The sequence below is a fragment of the Gadus morhua genome, chromosome 5 (assembly GCF_902167405.1).
Source record: "Gadus morhua chromosome 5, gadMor3.0, whole genome shotgun sequence".
NCBI lineage: Eukaryota > Metazoa > Chordata > Actinopteri > Gadiformes > Gadidae > Gadus > Gadus morhua.
This window is the reverse complement of record NC_044052.1, coordinates 10,205,003-10,224,893: the sequence shown is the minus strand read 5'-3', so window position 1 is coordinate 10,224,893 and position 19,891 is coordinate 10,205,003. Positions and strand designations below refer to the sequence as shown.

General features: G+C 47.7%; 2 protein-coding genes across 7 annotated transcripts in view; one reads left to right on the top strand and one right to left on the bottom strand.

The window, feature by feature from the left end:
• Positions 1 to 13,814, top strand: part of eif2ak4 (eukaryotic translation initiation factor 2 alpha kinase 4) — a 28,462-nt gene extending 14,648 nt beyond the window's left edge. Inside the window, exons 30-39 of one of the 4 annotated variants that reach the window (XM_030357199.1) lie at positions 1,226 to 1,333; positions 2,050 to 2,178; positions 5,372 to 5,458; positions 5,663 to 5,775; positions 6,141 to 6,199; positions 6,950 to 7,047; positions 8,524 to 8,592; positions 9,696 to 9,740; positions 10,693 to 10,808; positions 13,346 to 13,814. In XM_030357199.1, coding sequence (XP_030213059.1) covers positions 1,226 to 1,333; positions 2,050 to 2,178; positions 5,372 to 5,458; positions 5,663 to 5,775; positions 6,141 to 6,199; positions 6,950 to 7,047; positions 8,524 to 8,592; positions 9,696 to 9,740; positions 10,693 to 10,808; positions 13,346 to 13,403 — 882 coding nt within the window. In that variant the 3' untranslated portion in view covers positions 13,404 to 13,814. The other 3 variants (XM_030357198.1, XR_003976837.1, XM_030357200.1) reach the window with 3 other exon arrangements.
• Positions 13,815 to 14,571: 757 nt separating this feature from the next.
• LOC115544315 (cysteine-rich motor neuron 1 protein) overlaps positions 14,572 to 19,891 on the bottom strand; it is a 39,197-nt gene continuing 33,877 nt past the window's right edge. For all 3 annotated transcript variants that reach the window (XM_030357195.1, XM_030357196.1, XM_030357197.1), the window contains 4 exons: positions 19,192 to 19,416; positions 18,091 to 18,225; positions 17,370 to 17,548; positions 14,572 to 17,114 (listed from right to left, as the gene is read on the bottom strand). In XM_030357195.1, coding sequence (XP_030213055.1) covers positions 16,920 to 17,114; positions 17,370 to 17,548; positions 18,091 to 18,225; positions 19,192 to 19,416 — 734 coding nt within the window. In that variant the 3' untranslated portion in view covers positions 14,572 to 16,919. The remainder of the gene's footprint in view (positions 17,115 to 17,369; positions 17,549 to 18,090; positions 18,226 to 19,191; positions 19,417 to 19,891) is intronic.

Sequence of the window (19,891 nt, the reverse complement as noted above, 5' to 3'; positions counted from 1 at the left end):
GGTTCCACACATGAAACTCTTCTACCAGATCCTCCTAGCCTTCTCTGAAAATTCGCCAATCGAGCGGAATCTCATCCACTTCCATAGACCGGAATGAGCTCATCCTGGCCAGGCTAACATCATTTGCATTCATTTTAAGTAACGGCATATTTGTGTATGTTTGTGTATTCCAGTATACTATTGGAGTGCCATTTCAAAAACGTGCTGGTTCGGAACGTGACGTTTTCTTGGCCTCCTGTGTTGCTCTTTGCAACTTTCTCGAGTATCGCTCATCCAAACGACTTCAGTTCAGACACAGTGGTTCTTTGGCCCCTCAGCAATACACTCGCCAGGTGTGAAGTCGATCGGATGAACGGTGGTCCAGCAAATCAAAGGACAGTCAGACGTACAGAGAGACCTTCTGTTGTAGTTAGATCGTCCGTTCATCACTGATTTATTATGTTCTGTTTGATCACATATTTTACTGTAGCAGCGAGTCTGTTCCATTGATGTCCGGTCTATACTTCAATATTCACAGTTAAAAACAAAAATATACAAAACAAACCAAACAAATGGTACATACATTTATTGACCCCACTCTACTGACACAAACGTCTGGTGCACCGTTTCAAGCCGTTGCAGGGTTAGACAAAAGCACTTTGGTAGTTGAGCAGCAGTTTAAGCCATTCAAAATGACAAGGAAGGAAATTGTGGGTTTATGTCTGATTAATTATTATATCATTTGAATGCAGCTATCTGAGTCTTTGGTAACGAGGAAGAGGCCGTTTATTACATCAGTCCCCCCACACGATGCAGGTCGGGCCGATAATATCAAACATGTTTAAAAAAAAATCTTGCCCACACCCGACTCTATGGGGGTCCCCCCAAAGCACCACAATCACAGCCGACATCAGCCCAGATTCCCCGCCCCAGACCCTCAAACGTTGCGTCAGCAGCCTCGTATCGCCGGGTCCGTGGCCTGGGAGCAGCGATCACCGACAGACCAGTGTCTCGTAAAACGACGCTGCAGTGCTTAATCTTTTTACGGCCACTATCAGACATGGTGCTTTCACGTTTACTCTTGGGGAGCAACGACACGTGGACCACATCTGGCCAACGCCTTAAACGGCCGCTCTCCACAACGTGTGTATAACCCACGCGGCAAAGCCAAGGCAGGTAGTCCACGAGTCCTGTCTGACGTGAGGTCTTTGTGTTTGATCTTGTATTGATTGTGTTTGATTGGCAGGTGCTGGAGTTCCGTGGGCCAGCCTCCACCACTCCGGCCCCGACTGCAGTAGGGGCCAGTGTGGCCCTGGACAAAGTGTGTGCTGCCATGGCCAGCATGGAGGAGCCGGTGAGCTTCCAGGCATACGCACACACGCACGCAGGCGCACACGCACACGCACGCACTGTTCTGATATTCATCATTATTTATAATGAAGGTGCAGCAGACAGGTTTTCAACTTTAATGATGCCTTTTTGCCCAAGGCTCTGCCACTTTTAGCGACATGCTAATAACTATCATCACTCCGCCTCGCTTCACTGTAAGTTATTTTAGGTTTATATTTTTCATGCAATATGACGGCAGCACCAGCAGTGCGTATTCGGTCTCCCTGGTTCCTGGAACAGCTCACCACAGGACAGCATTTGAGCATTCTATGAAGAACAACAAAAAACAATTGTCTATATGTTTACATGTATTTGGCGTTCACTTTTATCAAAGATGTCACAATACAACAATCCATTGCTTTTGCAAAATCCCAATACAGTGTACGGTTAGCATGGGTGTCCCCGGTGGCACTCGGGGGTCGGCTTAGCTCCGGAGGTAGAGCGGGTTTTCTTGTAACCGGAAGGTTGCTAGTTTGATCCCCGGCTCCTGAGCAAGACACCTAAACCTAGCTGCTCCCGACAAGCTTGCAGTCACCTTGCATGGTGGACTCCGCCGTCGGTGTGTGCATGTGTGTAAGAGAACCGTTGCGAGTCACTTTGGATAAAAAGCGTCTCGCCCTAACTGGTAAATCTAAATTTGCACCACTCAGCCGTGTTGTTGTTCTGTCTTTCCGGTGCCAGCCGGCGGTGAGCTCCTGTGACGTGCTGGTGGTGCCGGTGGGCCACGTCTCCGTCCCTCGCGCCATCACCGTGGTCCAGAAGCTGTGGAGCGCCGGCGTGCCTGCCGACATCGCCTACGACGTCTCACAGGTCGGTGCGCTCGCGCAACATCATCATCATCATCATCATCCTCCTCCTCACTTTCCTCCTCCTCATCATCCTCTTCCTCTTGATCTCCCTCATCATCCTCATCATCATCATCATCATGTTATAAGACACAAACTATTTTAAAGGAGTCTTTCAGCAGGTGCATGCTGGGGTCTTGCTCCAGAATGCCCGCCACAGGTGGTCCGTGGTGGTGAGGCATTCTACACCGGCCAGCACCAGAAACAAGGGGAGGGAATAGTAGCAACAATATGGCTCACAATATTTTGCGACCCTGGCGAGCGGTTCACTATGAAGACATCAGACATCTAGACACGGTGAAAGCACTGGGTTTAGCACACTGGGCCTCATGGGCGCCATTTGTGGAACCGTTCATTGCAATATGCCACAGATACACATACTTACTGCCATGGTGGTTATTATTAATAATAATGTGGACTTCAACCACATGGAGGAAGATCCTCAAACCATGTGTCCTGTTTGTTGTGTAATGACAGCACTTCCCCTGCAGAGGGCGCACCATTGTAATCATGGTTGGAATCTAAAGGGTAGACAGCCTAATAGTGCGCCCCTCGTTCTGTGCTTAGCGTTAATGGAGGATTAAGAGGCCTTATGGAGAGCTGACGTAATGAGTTGTCTTTAACTGAGCTACATTTTACTGAGTGTGTGTTTTGGAGTTGCGGAAAACCAAGGGATGATTGGGGAATAATCACGAAAGAGCTCGACCAGTCCAAGCAAAGTTATTTGTCGCTCTCCGGTAAAGGGCTAGGATCTTCCAAGGAACCGATGCCACAGCTCTGTCACATTCTCCATGTTTGTGTGACAGTGTGTGTGTGTGTGTGTTTGTCTGGAAGTGGTGTGTTATTACAGCATCCCCACCCTCCCCCAGTCCCTGGCTTTATATTTCTGCTGAGGCGTCTTCTTTTTTCCACCACCTGTGATTATTCTAAAGTCCTATCATTTTTCATTTTTTTCTCCCTTTAATCCGTCCCTCGCTAGAACCTGTTATTGTTCTCTTCTCTCTTTCTCTCTACTCTCTACTCTCTTCTCTCTTCTCTCTTCTCTCTTTTCCAATGATGACCTTCTTTGGTTTCGCTGTTTTCATTGTTGCACATAATTGGACATATATTCAGTAAAAAAACACCAGGGGGACAACCTCCCCCCCCAATCCCTCAAAAAGATCTTCTCCTGGCTCGAAACGGGAGACGTTGGGCTCCTGGGACCATCAGACAGCTCAGCCATCCCTTCCAGGCCCACATTAGGTGGACGATATGGACCTGGATCCCCTTTAACCAGGGCCGCACGTTGAGGTGGACCGGGGGCAGAGCGGTGGGGTGGTCTACTCATAGCGAACCCCCTCCATGCCAGGCCTCGACCTCTCTGGACGGTTGCACGCTCCTTGGACCTTTCATTGGCCTGAGTGCGTTGAAACCAAGCATGTATAAGGCTGGACCCAGGGTGATCAGTGGTGCACCAGAACTGAAACTGAAAACAACGAAAGCTGTTGGAGAAAGCCCTCTGTTCGCTGAAAAAGAAACTGAATGTGGCTCTGCAGAAAAATATAACTGAACTTTAAAAAGGAATAGAAAGACGATACATGCGTTTAACATCAGCCTTTTTTGGTTCCTGTTTACAATACACTGCAATTGCGAGGTAAGACTTGGCCTTAATCTAAGCTAACCTCTGTGGTCCAAGACCTGGATCAAGTTGGAATCTGATGGATCAGGCCAGCGGTGATATAATGATTTGTTTTTATAAAAAAAGAAAAGAAAATTATAGCAAAACTGATACTGAAATAGCAGAGACAAAGAACTCCTGAAGATAAAACTGAAACTACAATGAAACGTTATTAAATATCACTGGAAATACAATATAATATAGTTATACAATTCAAATATAAACGGATTCAAGAAAATCTAAAACAAAACAACACTGGTTGGAACCAACCTGAGCTACGCTATGAAGCCAAGGAGACATGTGGCCCCAAGCTGCCCGCGTGCCTTCGGGCAACACCGGCTAACCCACTTTTATTGAGTTTTCTTACTTGTTTTCTTTGTCCAGAAAAGGTGACGCTTCGGTGCTAGCGTGAATGGAAGATACACACACACACACACACACACACACACACACACACACACACACACACACACACACACACACACACACACACACACACACACACACACACACACACACACACACAGTGCAGGGCTTGTTCGGTGCCACTCGGTCAGACGTGTGTGACGGAGTGGCCAGATGCAAACGCCTGGCGGTGTCTGAGGGGGATAAATCACACAGCCACATTTGACATGGTTGAACACACACACACACACACACACACACACACACACACACACACACACACACACACACACACACACACACACACACACACACACACACACACACACACACACACACAGGCAGGCCTTGGCACAGGGGCAAGGGGTGCCGTCTGTGTGCACCGGTTCCAGGAGAAAGCCCCAGCCCGCCGACCGTGCCCGTTGAGCAACAGGACGCCACATGGCCGCCATCACTCTCCTTTACATGCTTTGATGTTTCCAATGGAAGGGCTGTGGCCAAGCGCGCGTCCGTCAGCCGTCCGTGTGTCTCTGGGTTGGCCCACACGTCAATTTGGCGACTGGGGACAACGGGAATTTTATTGGATGTCTCTCCAATTGAATTAGGCTTTCTGAAGGACGCAACCGCTCACGTAACCCACCGGGGGGGGGGGGTCGATGATGACACTCAGCCCCTGGACAATTGCGTACTAGCCCCCCCCCCCCCCCTCCCCATCCCTCCTCCCCCTTCTTGGCATGCTATTGGCACACTGTGTTCAATCTGTCTACACTGGATTCCATGTGTCAGACAGACGGACCGACGCACGCACGGCGCCCTCTTGAGGACTGCACGCAGAAAATGGCAGCCTGCCAAGCGGCATGCTCCCCTCAGCGGACCACCATAGCGAAGCGTGTCCCCCCCCCCAACACACCCTGCGCAGAAAAGGAAAAGGGCATGATATGCGATAACTCGACGAATAATTGCCTTTTTTTTTTCGTCTGCTGGGAAATTAGACTCCTGGACAATCGGCTCTGTATCGATTGGCTGCAGCAGGAAACTCCACACTCGCTGGGAATGTCAGGTTGTTTACTTTTTTTTCCCCTTGTGTCTGTTGTAGTCTCAGGAGGCGCTGTTGGAGCAGTGCAGGCAGGCTGGCATCACCTCCATGGCTCTGGTTAATGACAAGGAGGGCAACTACATCAAGGTAGGCACGCCCGCACGTTTCAAAGCCGTGCCAAACAAGAACCTGTACTAAGGAAGGGGGAAGTTTGGCGTTAAACGGCATGCAGTCGGCAGGGCTCGTTGGCATCTCACGGTTATGTGTGAGATGTCAGCGCTGCTACGTTAATTGAGGAGGGAGGCGGGGACTCGCGATACAAAACTTTTTCGACCGGACATGTGTCCGCAGGTGAAGTCCTTGGAGAAGGACCGACAGTCGGAGAAACGCATTCCTGAGGGCGACCTGGTGGACCACGTCCTCCAGAAGTACCGAACCAGGTTGTTGGAGGAGAGGAGCGGCAGGTAACCAAGCGGAGCGTCTTCCCCGTCTAATGTGCACCTCGCTGGAAGTCCCGATGTGTAACATTTGAACTCAAATAAAACAAATTCGTTTTCGAAATACATTGAAGAAAATTTAGAAATACATTGTAGAAAATGCGGAGATATATTTGTTGTTGATATTATTAGTCTTTGATAGTTACGGTGGGCTCTCCCCTCCAGGAGTTCGTCTATAGCATCGTCAAACTTCTGGATCCGAGATTAGCGACCAACTAGGAGGGGGCTCTACCTCACAGAGTGTGACTTTGAATTAAAAGAAAGAAGGAAGATAATGGCTTGTCGAGATGTCTTTCACATTTCCACCCCTTCTCCACCCACACGCCCACTAGGGAAACCTGTGATGGCATCTCGCTCCAGAACCCTAAAGGGTCCATCCCCAACTCCTCAGGTAAGGCCGTGAGCAGCCCTGCTGAAGACCATCCTGGTGAATGCAAGACGTATAGAACATCTATGAACACACACCACCAGTGTGGAGCACCGTGTTTACACCTCCGGGGTTAAGGTCACAGGGGGGGCTCTCTCTCTCTCTCTAGATACACTTGCGGTGGAATCTCAAATCACCACTATAAGGAGCGCTTGGTCAACGTTAAGGTCCCGGTTGTACTTCAGGAAATGAATTAGCTGCGTATGTGCGACAGCGGATATTTGGGAGGAGCTGTGTGCTTGTTTGACGTTATATTTTTAGACGTTGAACCGACTGAACCGGTCGTTTTTCCGGAGTGACTTTCTCAATGAGCCCCGAAATTGTTTAAAGTCCGAAGTGTGAGATTTCACACCGCTGCGCTGCACAATTCCCCCTTCAGACACATGCACATAGCCACACTTTAATGGTCTGAACAATTGTTCAGCACAGGGCCGCTTTCATAGTCGTCCTCTGGGGTATGGGCGTGGCCTCGGCCTTGCGGTTCGCTGTTGAAAGCAACAGGTTTTCCTGGAAAATGTAACAATGGCCTTCAGCAGAATGACATCAGGAGAGATGGTAGTTAGAGAGTACTTTTGTGTGTGTGTGTGTGTGTGTGTGTGTGTGTGTGTGTGTGTGTGTGTGTGTGTGTGTGTGTGTGTGTGTGTGTGTGTGTGTGTGTGTGTGTGTGTGTGTGTGTGTGAATGTGCGGGTGTGAATGTGCGGGTGTGTGTGTAGGTTCATCAGAGCAGCATGGGAGCATTGGGACGGTGAATGTGAACGTCATCAGCCAGGAGAGGGTCCCCTCCAGTGCCAGGCGACGCTATGAGACCCAGGTCGGTGCACACTAGGGATGGGCAAAATGATTCTTTTCCGGGAACAAGTTCTTTCAGTTCAGTTCGCCGTGAGCATAATTTAAACCACTTCTAGGCACTAAACCCCGCGGAAATCGAGAAGATACACTATATAGTATAACCAAACGTCCCACCAATAGTAATACCACTTGCTTACTCTCTATATTTCATTCATGGTTTTAAATTTATAATTGTATTTCACTTTACATTTAATTCTTCATTGTTCAGGCATTACAGAACTTTCATGGTCATAAATAAAAAATACGAACTGCAGTTTAATTTCTTTGTTTGTTCTTAAATTGACGTAGAATGAAGCAAAGACTCCTGGGATTGGGAAATGCGTTTATCCAATAAACAGATGTAGGTCAAGTCTATTTTCGAAAAAATGTAGGGGGATATATGAGTGGCCCCACGTCGAATGGTATGACCCAAGATACGTCAGACAGAAAGCGCGCATATTCGACGGTACCGCCTTGTCATTGGTTTACCCAGGTGCCATTGCAACACCATTGCTACCTCTCATTGGCTGAATCTTTGAGAACGTTGTAGACTCAATCAATATAAGTCGCGGGGAGACGAAGCTCTGTTCGTATGTATATTTTATTTACGTGACCATATTTTTGGTTTATGTTTAAAAAAAAAGAATCAAAGAACCAGTTCTTCTTGTTTTGGGGAACCAGTTCTTGTCGTTCACGTTCGGGATTCGTTCGTTGTAACGAATCGGTCGCGACCGACACATCCCTAGTGCACACACACACGCACACACACACACACACACACGCACACGGTGAGCCAAGTCCAGTCCCGTAACACAGCGTGAGACCAACGGAGAGAGTGAGAGAACCGTCTGGAGCCTTAAGATCTCATGATGGAATATTTCTCTCACTGCCAGCAACTCCTCTGTCCTCTTTGTCAAGATTGATTGCAAATATCAGCTCTCTCTCTCTCTCTCTCTCTCTCTCTCTCTCTCTCTCTCTCTCTCTCTCTCTCTCTCTCTCTCTCTCTCTCTCTCTCTCTCTCTCTCTCTCTCTCTCTCTCTCTCTCTCTCTCTCTCTCTCTCTCTCTCTCTCTCTCTCTCTCTCTCTCTCTCTCTCTCTCTCCCCCCCCCCCCCCCCCCCCCCCCCCCCTCATGTCTGGCCAGCTCTCGTCCTTGTCTCTTGCCCACTTCCGTCTGGTTTGTCTCTCCCCACTCTCTGGGATATTGGTCACAGACAGCGTTTGGGACTTGTGGCCCCGTGGCTTTGAGCAAAGAGAGGTCTGTGTGAGGAAGAAGAGGAAGAGGAGGAGGATAGGCAGGCTTAAGATTCTTTTATTTTTTGATGTTGTTTTCCACTGCTCTGTCTTCATCATGGGAACACTCTCTCTCTGTCTCTGTCTCTGTCTCTGTCTCTCTCTCTCTCTCCTTTCTTCCTCCCCTCTGGGCTCCTTCTCTCTTCTTTCTTTCTTTCTTGTTCTCAGATCCAATCCAGATTGCAGACTCTTGGTAGCAATTTGCAGAACAAGAACAGCGACATCGAGGTTCTGGCCGTAAGTCGTTTATTTGTGCATCATTCTGAACTCTTGTCCGACCTCTCCTTTCCCACCACAATTATTTTCCCTGCCTTATCTCTAGAATGCATATGTGAAATTGCAGGGAATGAAAAGCATAAATCTTTGATAGTTATTCTTCTTTCACTGCCTGTAACGAATATATCTGTTTATTTATAGTTTCATGGTCGATTTGCAGTAAAATATTCTTAGGGAAAATACGCTGTCTTATTTTCCCATTAAATGATCCATGCCCGTTAGAGATGGCATCAGTGGCTTAGTAATACAGATTAATCAAACATAAACAATACAAAACTATATATGGTTCACAACTATATTGGAAAAACAACAGTTGAACACCATAACATTGGCTTTCCCAGCACAGAGACATCATTTATATAAATTGTGGCTGCTGGCGTTTTCGTCTGAAGTCAAATTTCTGTTGTAATTGGTTCCGTTGGGAACAAAAAACATTGAAAAATAAGTTTTAATATTGTCTTGGGTTCAAGCCTTCGAGATACTTCAGCTTTCTGAAATATCGAGGTGAAAGCGGGTGAACTTTTTACTCATCCCAAGAATACTTAATTTGACAAATTGTTCTTGTGAATGCTTAAACATAGATATTCATATCATTTTCAGCACATTATATGAATGATATAATGAACAACCAGTGCTCATCCTTGCTTTCTGTCCCTCCACCAGCTCACCTCATTCCCTGGCCTCGACCCTAGAGATGTTTCACTTGAGTTTGTTGGCCAACTGTGGCCCATTTTCATCCAAAAACATATTTTTCAAGCTCATCCCCCTGTCGTTTGAAGTATATCCCTGGCTTTAGTCTCCACATTTCTTACTTTATGAAGGAACAGAATGTTCTGATGGTACAGTGTGTGCGTGCGTGCGGTAAGCTACTGGTTGTTTGCTTTTTGCAGCAGTAGCAGCTTATCTCCAGGAGGGCATCGCTAACAAACTTCCTGCAGAAAGCACAGTGTTGGTGGTGTGTTTTCCGCTCCGTCGATGGAATGCAATGCAGCATTGCGATAACGCTGGGCCGTGCTCCGCTTGTGTCCGCCTCCCTCATTGTTCTCCTGTGTTTACGACCACAGGTGGACCTGCAGAAGGAAACGCTCATCAACTTCCTGGCTCTGGAGGTTGGTTTTCCCCCTGCGGTGCAGTCAATGAAGGAAGGGGTGGAGGGACAAGGAAGGAACACAATGGGATTCCCTCTCTCGCTCGCCACGGGAAGAGGGAATCCCGGGTTGCAAAATGTACAGTACGTTCCCAGGGCTGTTGAGTGGGAGTTTGGGGAACACCTCTCGGTCCGACGGCAGACATAAACGGCCCTGTTTCCTCCCAAAGCGTTCTGCTTTATCCTCCCGACGCACGCAGACAGACAGACAGACGGCCCCAGGCGACATGTTGCACAGGCCAGTTAAAAAAGTGGCCAGTCTGAACACCACGCCCTGAATAGGTGTTAATGTTCACATTCCAAAATCCTGATCTGAACGACACCCGCTATACTGCTGCTTTCCATCGGAGAGACTTATTAAGAAAGGCGGATGGAGCCGGGGGCCGTTAAACGGTGAAAAACACAAAGACAGATTACGTTTTTCCATGACATAACTGTGTGAGAAGGCGTTGAATTAGCTGTACCTCTGGTGTATTATTTATATAAATGTATATACATATAAAAGACACGTGACAATACCCTATGTAGCCAGGTCGGACAGGAAAAGCCTGCTTTTAGAAGTGAAGAAGTCTTGTCAGCTGCTTGGGAGCGGAGAAATATATATATGATATAATATATTTATGAGCGAAACAATATCGGATCTAGAGACATTTTGGAAAGAACATATGGAGGCTGGACTCCGAAAATGTAAAAATGGAAACCACTACAAATTCTACTCTCTATTTAGACGATTTCTGTCATGTTTATTCATTAATTGAGTCATTCTAAGCTATTTTTACCAGTGTATGCGTATTGAGACACAGGCCTTCTGCTCAGGAGCAGCTAGAGGATAGGCCGCTTCTCCAGGGTGCTCCCAGGGAGGGATGGAACCCTCAACCTCCAGGTCGTCTGCTGACATCCCTTTCTCTTCTCAGTTCGAGAGCGAGGAGCAGTTCAACATCAGCGTCAGCCATCTGTTGTCCCGCCTGCCCAAACAGCGCTACCTCAAGTCCATCTGTGACGAGATCCACCGCCTCAAGATGGTGAAGAAGTGAGTACGTGGGTCTTTTGGAGGGGGCTCATCGACACGTCGTGCTTGTGCTTAGCGCTTAAGTTCGGTAAAGACCAATCTGAAAATAATTGGAGACCCCTATAGCCACTCCTACTATTATTATGGCATCAACTTTGAATTTACATAAATTAGACAAAACAAAAATTGACTGGAAAGTAAGTAAGTGCAGGCAATGCCTGGATTTGATCATAGCAAGACCTTGAACTGCTCAGAGGGACTTAGAGACTTCCTAGAAGAGGCGAAGACAGAGTTACTATTTTCAACGGCCACAGGAAATGTTCACAGTTCATTCTCCCATTCATCCCAACACCCCCTTGCTAACCCTGGGCTCACCCCAACCCCAAACCCCTCGTTATTCCACTGGTATGTAGTCATATTTGTCTGGCTACTGTCTGGCTGGGCTGCATGCTGCACATGGGCCCGACCGTCGTGATGATGATGGTGATGATGTGTCTGCGAGGAGGGAGGAAAAGGCTTTAGACGGGTGCTGGGGAACACAGACATTCCTTTTATGGACACCCGCCACCCACACGCTTTGAACAAACCCAACAGACTCCCGGGCGTAAGACTGACCCTCTTATACTTAAAAAAGAAAAGAAAAAAAGCAAAGCAGGCCGTGTTAGCCGGATAACTACTGCCTGTCGAACATCAAATGCTCACCTGATCCCGTTTCCTGAGGTGAAATCTGCAGGGGGATTTGGACTTGTTTGGTCTTCTGATGTCTGGCTTTTAACCTCCCCCCCACCGCCAGAGGATTAATACACCCAGTGTGCCGTGGAGCACTGTTTATTGTGTTGCCCGTCACCACGGCGGTTGTGGACACGCCGGCGGTAATGTAGGCGATCTCCTAGGCAGCAGTCTTTTTTCACAAAACCAAAGCCTCTGTCCGTGGGGCTCTCCGTGTCGTGACGCTTAAAAAATGTCCATACAACGTAGCGGTGAGGGGATTTGATGGATCCTCTCTCCCGTGAATGGAGTCCCCACAAAGGGAATCAAAGGCGCTCAACCCAGGCTTCCCGTCAGCCTCCACAGAGCCAGTTGTTTGCAATTTCCTGTGTGTGCGCGCGGCGCGGTGTGTTCCGCTCACCATTGAGCGGAGGGGGAGGGGCGGGAGGGGCGGGGGGGGGGAGGGGGGGGGGGATCCAACTGATAGATGAGCGTCGTGAACGATGGCGAACAATGAGGATATTCTGTGTGTGTTTGAGGGGTTTCTTTGCGTGGGATGCGGAAACACTCGCGGCAGGGGGCCGTACAAGCGGGGGGGGGGGGGGGGGCAAATGCCGTTGCGAAGCGCCGTTGCTTGGCCCCGACCGGGCTTCTTAGGGGGACAGAGCTGTTGGGCCCTCAGACACACTGCTGTGGCATCATAACCCTGCACACACTCATGACACACTCATGACACACGACAGCTCAGGGCAGATGGCTGCTGCTACCGCTGACGTGAGCGAGGCCAATTAAGGCTGGTTCGTTAAACGCTTAATTAGTGTTCAGAGAGCAGGCGGGCAGCCCACAATGCAGCCAGCGTCGGGGCGTTGTTGGCCTCGCTCGCAGCCTCGGAGTATATTCCCAGGCCGTGTCAGCGTGTTATTGTGCGCGTTATCATTCATGCCTGTCCGTTGGTAGCCAAATGTTTGAAAAAAAGGTTTCACAGATCTTTCGGTCGAAGGTTACCCGAACCCTGAGATAAATTAACTGAAGGAAAACCTCAGGGAAGGAGCCCGTTGTTTGGGAGATGCGAAATGTGCAGAGTAAGGCACGCATAGGATACGTCGACGGTACGATGAATGGAAGTAGTCTCCCTAATAATAAAGTGAACATGGAAAAGTAAAATGTGCACGCAATCAAGAAAATGCATTGTGACGCAGTATGGGAATCCTAAAATCGGCGAAACGAAGTTGGCCAAGAATCAGCCTTCCTAACAAAAGCCCTTTCATGGCCGGCATAGCTTAATTTCATTATCTCAACCATGATTGTGCACGCTCGGGCCGTGGCGTGCTCTACTATGGAACATACAGATGTTGTGTTGAGCCATTGAAGACAGAGGGGCCTGAGCTTTTCTCTTGCATCTCCCTCCATGAGATGGGTGTACGGGCCAACACTGCTGCGTGCCATGACCTCATTTCCTTTCATACATTACTGAATTCAAATCGGGTCCCTCACGACTCAACGCGGAGGAGTCGCTAGAATTGAACCTGTGTACCTGTGATCGTGCTTTCCACTGTAGGGGTCTTTGACGGTTAATGTTAGGGGTGGGAATCACAGGGTACCTGTGCGCGATACATTGCCCACGATACTGATAATATTGCGATACCCGCGATAATCAATATATTGTTAAACAATCTTATAACGATACATCATGGTGTATGCACTAACATGATAATAAAGAATTATAATACATTTCAAAAAATGAATTTGGCGCCAGCGAAATATCGCTGGCGCCGATTCTGGTATCGCACGATTGCACGCATGAACCCCGATCTGACCGAGCGATGCCGCCTCTGTTTGTTCTGTGACAGGTTGGCTGTGGTGGTGCTGTACAGCTTCAAGGATGACTACTACAAGATACTCCTCTGAGTGTGTGAGCGTGTGAGCGAAGCCTCCACACTGGTTGGTGGCACCAGAGAGCAGCGAGGCCCGTTGTGTGTGTGCCTCGGCTGCTCGTCACAAAGCCGACCCTGCTACAACGCAGGGGGCTGCAACGGTTATAAAACATTTACCTTTAGGGAAAAAAGGTAAACACGCACGCACAGATAACGACGCAGCTTTCTTCTTTAATATACAATATACGATGAATGTACCAGTTATCGGGTGTTAAAACCAAAACCTTGTTCAGTGTTTTTAAGCTCTCCATGCATAATGTTTAGACTGGACTGGACTGCCTTAATAGAAAACAAGCTTTCCACAATCGATAAAATCTTTTTTACTTTTTGTAAAAAGTGACAATGTGAAGTGTGAGAAATAAATAAGTATTTTCCCTCATTTTAATCTCTGTCATGGTTCTGGTCATTTGAAAACAATGGCGGCTGTTGCTGTTGCTGGCCTTTGGACCAGTCTCCCCTTCTCTGCTACTGAAATGGAATATTACCTCATAAGCTTGTGATTATCCTAAATATTAGGAAAAGAAAATACTTGTGACCCTGTTTAAATCTCAAGCCTCTGAACTCATTATGCGGTCGATTTAAATTCAAACATATGTGGGAGCCATTTCCAAGCGTGGATTATGGCTAATTTCACTTTGAACGAGTGATGCTGTTGGCAGTCAAACCAATACAACTGATCGATCAAAGCAAAATTTAACCGATGTGCATTTTGTTAGCTTCAAAGCACTTTCGGAACTAAATGAAGACATGAATACATCTTAGAAAGCTTTGTTATCTCTGCGAGAGTGCCACCATACTTGGCAAATTGGTGTGTGTGTGTGTGCGGGGGGGGGGGGGGGGCTAAGTTCAAGGTCTAGTCTGCAAGTTTCGTTGCTTTTAATATTGCTTGTGTAGTGGTCTAGAGGAAACAACTTGGAACACGTCTTTTGTTTTACTCATCTGTCCCACAGTTGAGATAAGAAATGACAAAGATAAGATGGCTACCCCTACTAAATACTTCTGAAAGGTTAGCGAGATACCAGAAGGAAAGTGGCCAGCGCCAGATGAGTGTTTTTTCCAGAATGCATGTCAACAGCTGGCATAGATAACAGGAACACAGAACGATCAAACGGGATTATCCAAGCATTGCACCCCAAAGCGACCACTTTGTATCACACGTTTTATTTATTTTCAAAATAGGTGTAAATGTTACAGTTCAGCATCTAGGAAACATATGTACAGAGTTTTCACCGGTGAAATAAATAAAGCTTGTACAGGGTATAGTAGATAGAAATGGTAAATGTTTTTTTTTACGATGTCTAAAATGTACAGCAGCTTTGGCTACCAAAATTATTTTTGTCTTTTCAAAAAGATAAAGAAAAAAAAAAACAACTTAAACTATAGTTTAGTATTAATAAATAAAGCTATGTGAAAAAATAAATAAGATCTTCTCTCCCACTATTTTAAACTATCCTCTTTTAAACACATAGAAGAACAGAGAACTGCGTTAAGTTGAACAAACTCATTTCTTCATTTTAAAGCACATGGTTATGATTTGAAACGGACAGACCTACCGAAAAACCCAGACAGAACATCGCTGTAAATGGCCTGCCATTCTTTTGGCAGTGCAGCGGTCTTGCATTGAGAAACAGGAAATCAAAGCGGAAACTGAATGCAAGTTCTCCTGTAAAACCCTGGATGTGATGTTGTAATGCTTCACACAGACCCTGCCTCTCTCTTTCACTTCCCCTCCCCCTCCCTCTGATTGGGTTTGAATCCCCGACTGTGGTGCAACAATGTCGGGGACTGGAGTGGTTTGATAACTACATGTGCTTCATAAACGTATTAAATCCTCGATGTAGGTCTTTAATCCCCTTAGTATTCGGCAGTGGGCATTGTAAAAGAAAAACAACATAACAAAAACCCTTAAACAACAAACAACACTGGCTCCTAATAAAAGTGCTATGTCTCTTTAACATGTATGTTCCAATGTTTTTTTTTATGTATAACTTTATTTACACCTCGTCCCCTCCGACGCTCCCACTTCATATAATTTACTAGTAGCTCGCCTGTATAAGGAGTTGATAACAATCATTGACAACTGTATGCTGTACAACACATACAATCTGTTCATCTGGGTAATGAATGTATATATTATGTTTGTCATATATTTCTTAATATTGGCTGAAGTAAAAATCAAATCAAAACATGAGATGGCAAGAAGAGCAACATTAAGGCGATGGAATGGTAGCTTTGTTTGACGGGACAACCCTTTCTAGCATTCTGCAAAAACAGTAGCTCCATGCAGGTCTAAATAAATGTGATAATGATATCAAAACAAGGGATTGGCGTCAAACACATCCCCAAAAGACTTTTTCATCTTTTTTTTTTATTTTCTTGGCATTCCAAAACATGCCATGGAGTTGTGGATCGATTGCGTCCGTTGACAGCCCGGGGGTGAATCGGTCCATGTGGAAAACGCGAATGCTATCAGATACCGTGTTCCAGTTAGGTTTCCAGGAGCGACGCACCACATCAGATATGTAATGCATCTCTCGGCCCGGTGTATGTTGGCATGGTGTTCCCAGTGGAAGGGCACGCATATTGTAATCCGTCATGTAATGGAAGATGCCCCTTCTCCGTGGAAAGGATCGGTTTCTTTTCCTGGGCTTACGGAATGGGTGGAGGTGATTACATTTTTTCAGTTTCTTAGTTTTTCTTTTTAAACCTGGCCACCACAGAGACACCAAGAGTAAAAACATGAGGCCAGGCATAACACTACAACTATTAATACAAATACTGTAAAAATATACAAAAAACCTACAATGGAAACCACACATTCTAAATCAGGAGTTTTGGGTGTGTGGGTGTGTAAAGCTACCGACATCTGATAGTAAAGGCTTGAATGTTTCAATTGAATCCAACTTGGAATATGTTTTTGTTTTTTTTACTGACACAGCACTGCTGCATTAAGACAGCATAACAGGCTTTCAACCTGCCTCGAACCAACAGCCTGTCCACTCCTGCCAGCATGTCACCCCATCAACTCAAAGTTCCAGTTCCCAGGGTGGCAATAAAGAGTGACGGTGTGTACGTTCAGTTCCCAGTCGAAGGCCATCTCTGGTATGTACAGCCTATACAGTTCTCTCTGCACCAAAGCCAAGGTTGGCGGTGTCCAATGGTCCAGCTACATCCATACATCCCCGATTTAGTTTGAAACTTCTGTCTTCTCCCGTACTTCACTGGCCATGATCAAAGTCCAGACTTAAATGAATTGGGAGTACAAAATAAAAAAAATAATAGAAGCAATAGAAGTCACTTGTTTGGTCTTCTCTGGAGGTCCCTCTGCTGCTTTGCCACATAGGAAGACAGTTACAGGAAACAGGCGGGTGCCACCCGAGGCATTCATGGCCAGCCCACAGTGCATTGTTTGATGAATCACCTTGGAAACGAGAGCTCGCTCCGCTCCAAGGTGTAGGTGTCTGGCCTGGGGACGGGGGGGGCGACCTCTCTAGTGGAGACCCCGGCCGTTGCTCATGCCGAGCTTGGCCCGGGGAATGGTCATCCTCTCCCCGCACGGAGAGCTGCTTTCGGGCGAGAAGTTGACGATTCCATAGTCGTTCTTCACGTTCTGGAACTTGTTCTCCTTGGAGGGCTCCATGTACACCACAGAGTTCTTGTTCACGTGCTTCTTCAGGATCACCGTCTGCAGAGGAAAACAATGGAAGACTTGAGCCTTGATGGTCACGGAGAGATCGTATCTTATTGTTTGATATTTTATACACGGTTTCTGTTTTGCTGCGGAGAATGAAGAAACAGAAATCTTGAGGTTCTGTTAAAAAAAAGCGATTGTATCAGAAATTTGAAGTTTAAGGATAACTCCATCAAACATCTCAGCTCAACAATGTCTACTCTACGCCACACGTTGATGATAACAAACAGAAATACATCGAGCGTTGACCTTTTTGGGTGCACTGTAGCAGGACATCTGCAGCCACTTCTTCTTCCTGTTGAGGAGCAGCACGGCGATGATGAAGACGATGATGATGAGCAGGAGCGCCGCCAGTATCCAGGCCGCCGACTGGTAGATGTGGGCCATCTCCGTCTGGCTGGGGAAGTTGTCCCCAGAGCGGGGGGCGTCTGGAGAGGAGAGGAAAGAGTATCAATACCAGCCGTCTCCATTTCCATGACGACACCCCCTATGATCCGACTCATCTATTTAAACTCATGCTGAGCGGCTGGCACAGACCCTGGATCAGTATGTCACACGCTGAGAAAAATGAAACAGCCAGCGATGTGTGCGTGCCTTTTTTTTCGCCACGTGGATTTATGAGGATTTGCTTTATAATTGAATCAGACTTATGGTTCAATGTGCGTCAATGCGTGTCAACACCGATGAAATGGTTCAGAACCTTCATCGAGGGGCCCTTCCAGCGTACACATCGAAAGGGAATCAACGCAAGATGCTAAAATGGTATGAAGAAACCGCTGATCAATAGTTTTCCCACAAACAAGAAAACATGGAGAATGGATGGATGGATGGATTGATGGAGAACCGGGCTTAATCATGGTCCAACCAGCGTTCCATCATGCTTCTCTTCTCTCTGAGAAGGAGGATGGAGGTGGATGGAGGTATGGGGCTCATCGGCCAGAGACGGTGGAGAGATGGTGGGGGGGGTCACCTGTGACTGGGACGATGGGGGGCTGGCTGGTGGTGGCGGTGGTGATCCACTGGACGCTCTGCGTCGTGGTGAGGGCCCGGGTCTCGGGGGCCGCAGTGGACTCGGCGGCGGGGGCTGTCGTCATCACCACCACTTCTGTCGTTGGACACACAGACAGCCCGCCGGATCATTACACAAACACGGATCAGCGGACACCACTGAGAACCAGGCCACGCAGTGATACCCATAACACCGACTTGGAGTGTGGCTGTCGAAGTTTCCCCTTGATAATGAATGTTTACGGGATTTCTTTTTTGTCGCTCCATGTGCAAAACAACCAAAACAAAGGTGAAACCAGCCCTCGATTTAGCCTGGGAACAATGGTGGCCTGTGCGGAGTGTTTTGCCTCTAAAGGAAAAGCTGACACGGGGCTTTGGCCTTCCTGTGCTGCCATACAGAGCCAGACAGGAAACACGTGTGTTGAATGTGCGGATGCCGGAGGAATGTTTTCACTCTGAGCCGTCGGACCGTGGTGTGTGTGTGTGTGTGTGTGTGTGTGTGTGTGTGTGTGTTTTGGTGTGTGTGTGTGTGTGTGTCACCGTGGAATGTTGCCGCGAGTGACGGTGTTTGCTCGTGTAGCGCCAGTGTGGCGGGCGACCCTGAAGTCGTACGTATATACACAACACGCAACAAAGAATCCTTCACGTTTCCACTCACATCGTCCGACCTCCACTCCCTCGACGTATAAACTTTTCACTCGATGATTTATGATTATGATCGAAGAAAAAAAAAGAGCGAAGCCTGTGACATGCTCCAGTGACAGGGTGCAGTGTTTTCAGACAAGCGTTATGTATTTTTACAACAGCTCTGAGTGCCATACTCCCTTTGACTGACGCAGCTCTTCTGACCATCGCAACAGAGCTATAACTCCTATCACGCGTTCACAGACTTCAGCGGAAACGACCACAAGAGTAAACCCACACACCAGAGCTATAGTGTGCAGACTGTACACACTACAGCGCTACGCGTGTAGCTTGAACAGTCTGGACGCTATAGCTCTTGGTCACCTCAATACAAGCGGGTCACAAAGCCTGGAGCTCCAGCCTGCGACGGGCCACTCACCCAGGCAGTGGGGGCAGCATTGGCCCTTGCGTAGGACGGGCACCCTGCAGCGCGCGGCCGGGCAGCGCTGGGAGAAGCACTCGACCGTGCCGTTGGTGCAGGTGCAGCTGGTGCAGGCGTTGGGCTTCCAGGAGTCGCCGGCCAGCAGCACGTCCCCCTCCCCCGTGATGCAGTACTCCTGCTGGCTGGTGTTCACCGGCAACAGGGAGCTCACCTCGTCCTCCTCTGTGGACGGACGGACGGAATAGGACACAGAAACACAGCGAAGGGTTAGCACTGTGCCGGATGGGCTTAGGGGAACGGAGGGGGTAAAGGTAAACTGAGCATTGATGTGTGTGGTAAGGGACCGCTTGGATTTAAGGGCATTTTGAGGCCTTAAATCAATAGGAGATGTCGATGGCGGGAGGCATCTCCTGCATGCTTTCCTCTCTTAATTCCTGCACTAAAACATCTTAATCCTACAACCGTTTATTTGGCTTCCAGAGCAGCGTTCAAGATAAGAGCTGATACTTATGTTAAACACAAACAGAAGTGCGGATAACTGAAGCCACATATGCTCCTGTCATCTGAATGTGCACCCTTATCAATCTTTGTTTCCAAGGAGCCCTGCAGCCATGGTGTTCCCATTGTCCAATGCTCTGGTTAGAGTGCACACAGGCACACACACTCACAAACAAACACATGCACACAAACACAGGCC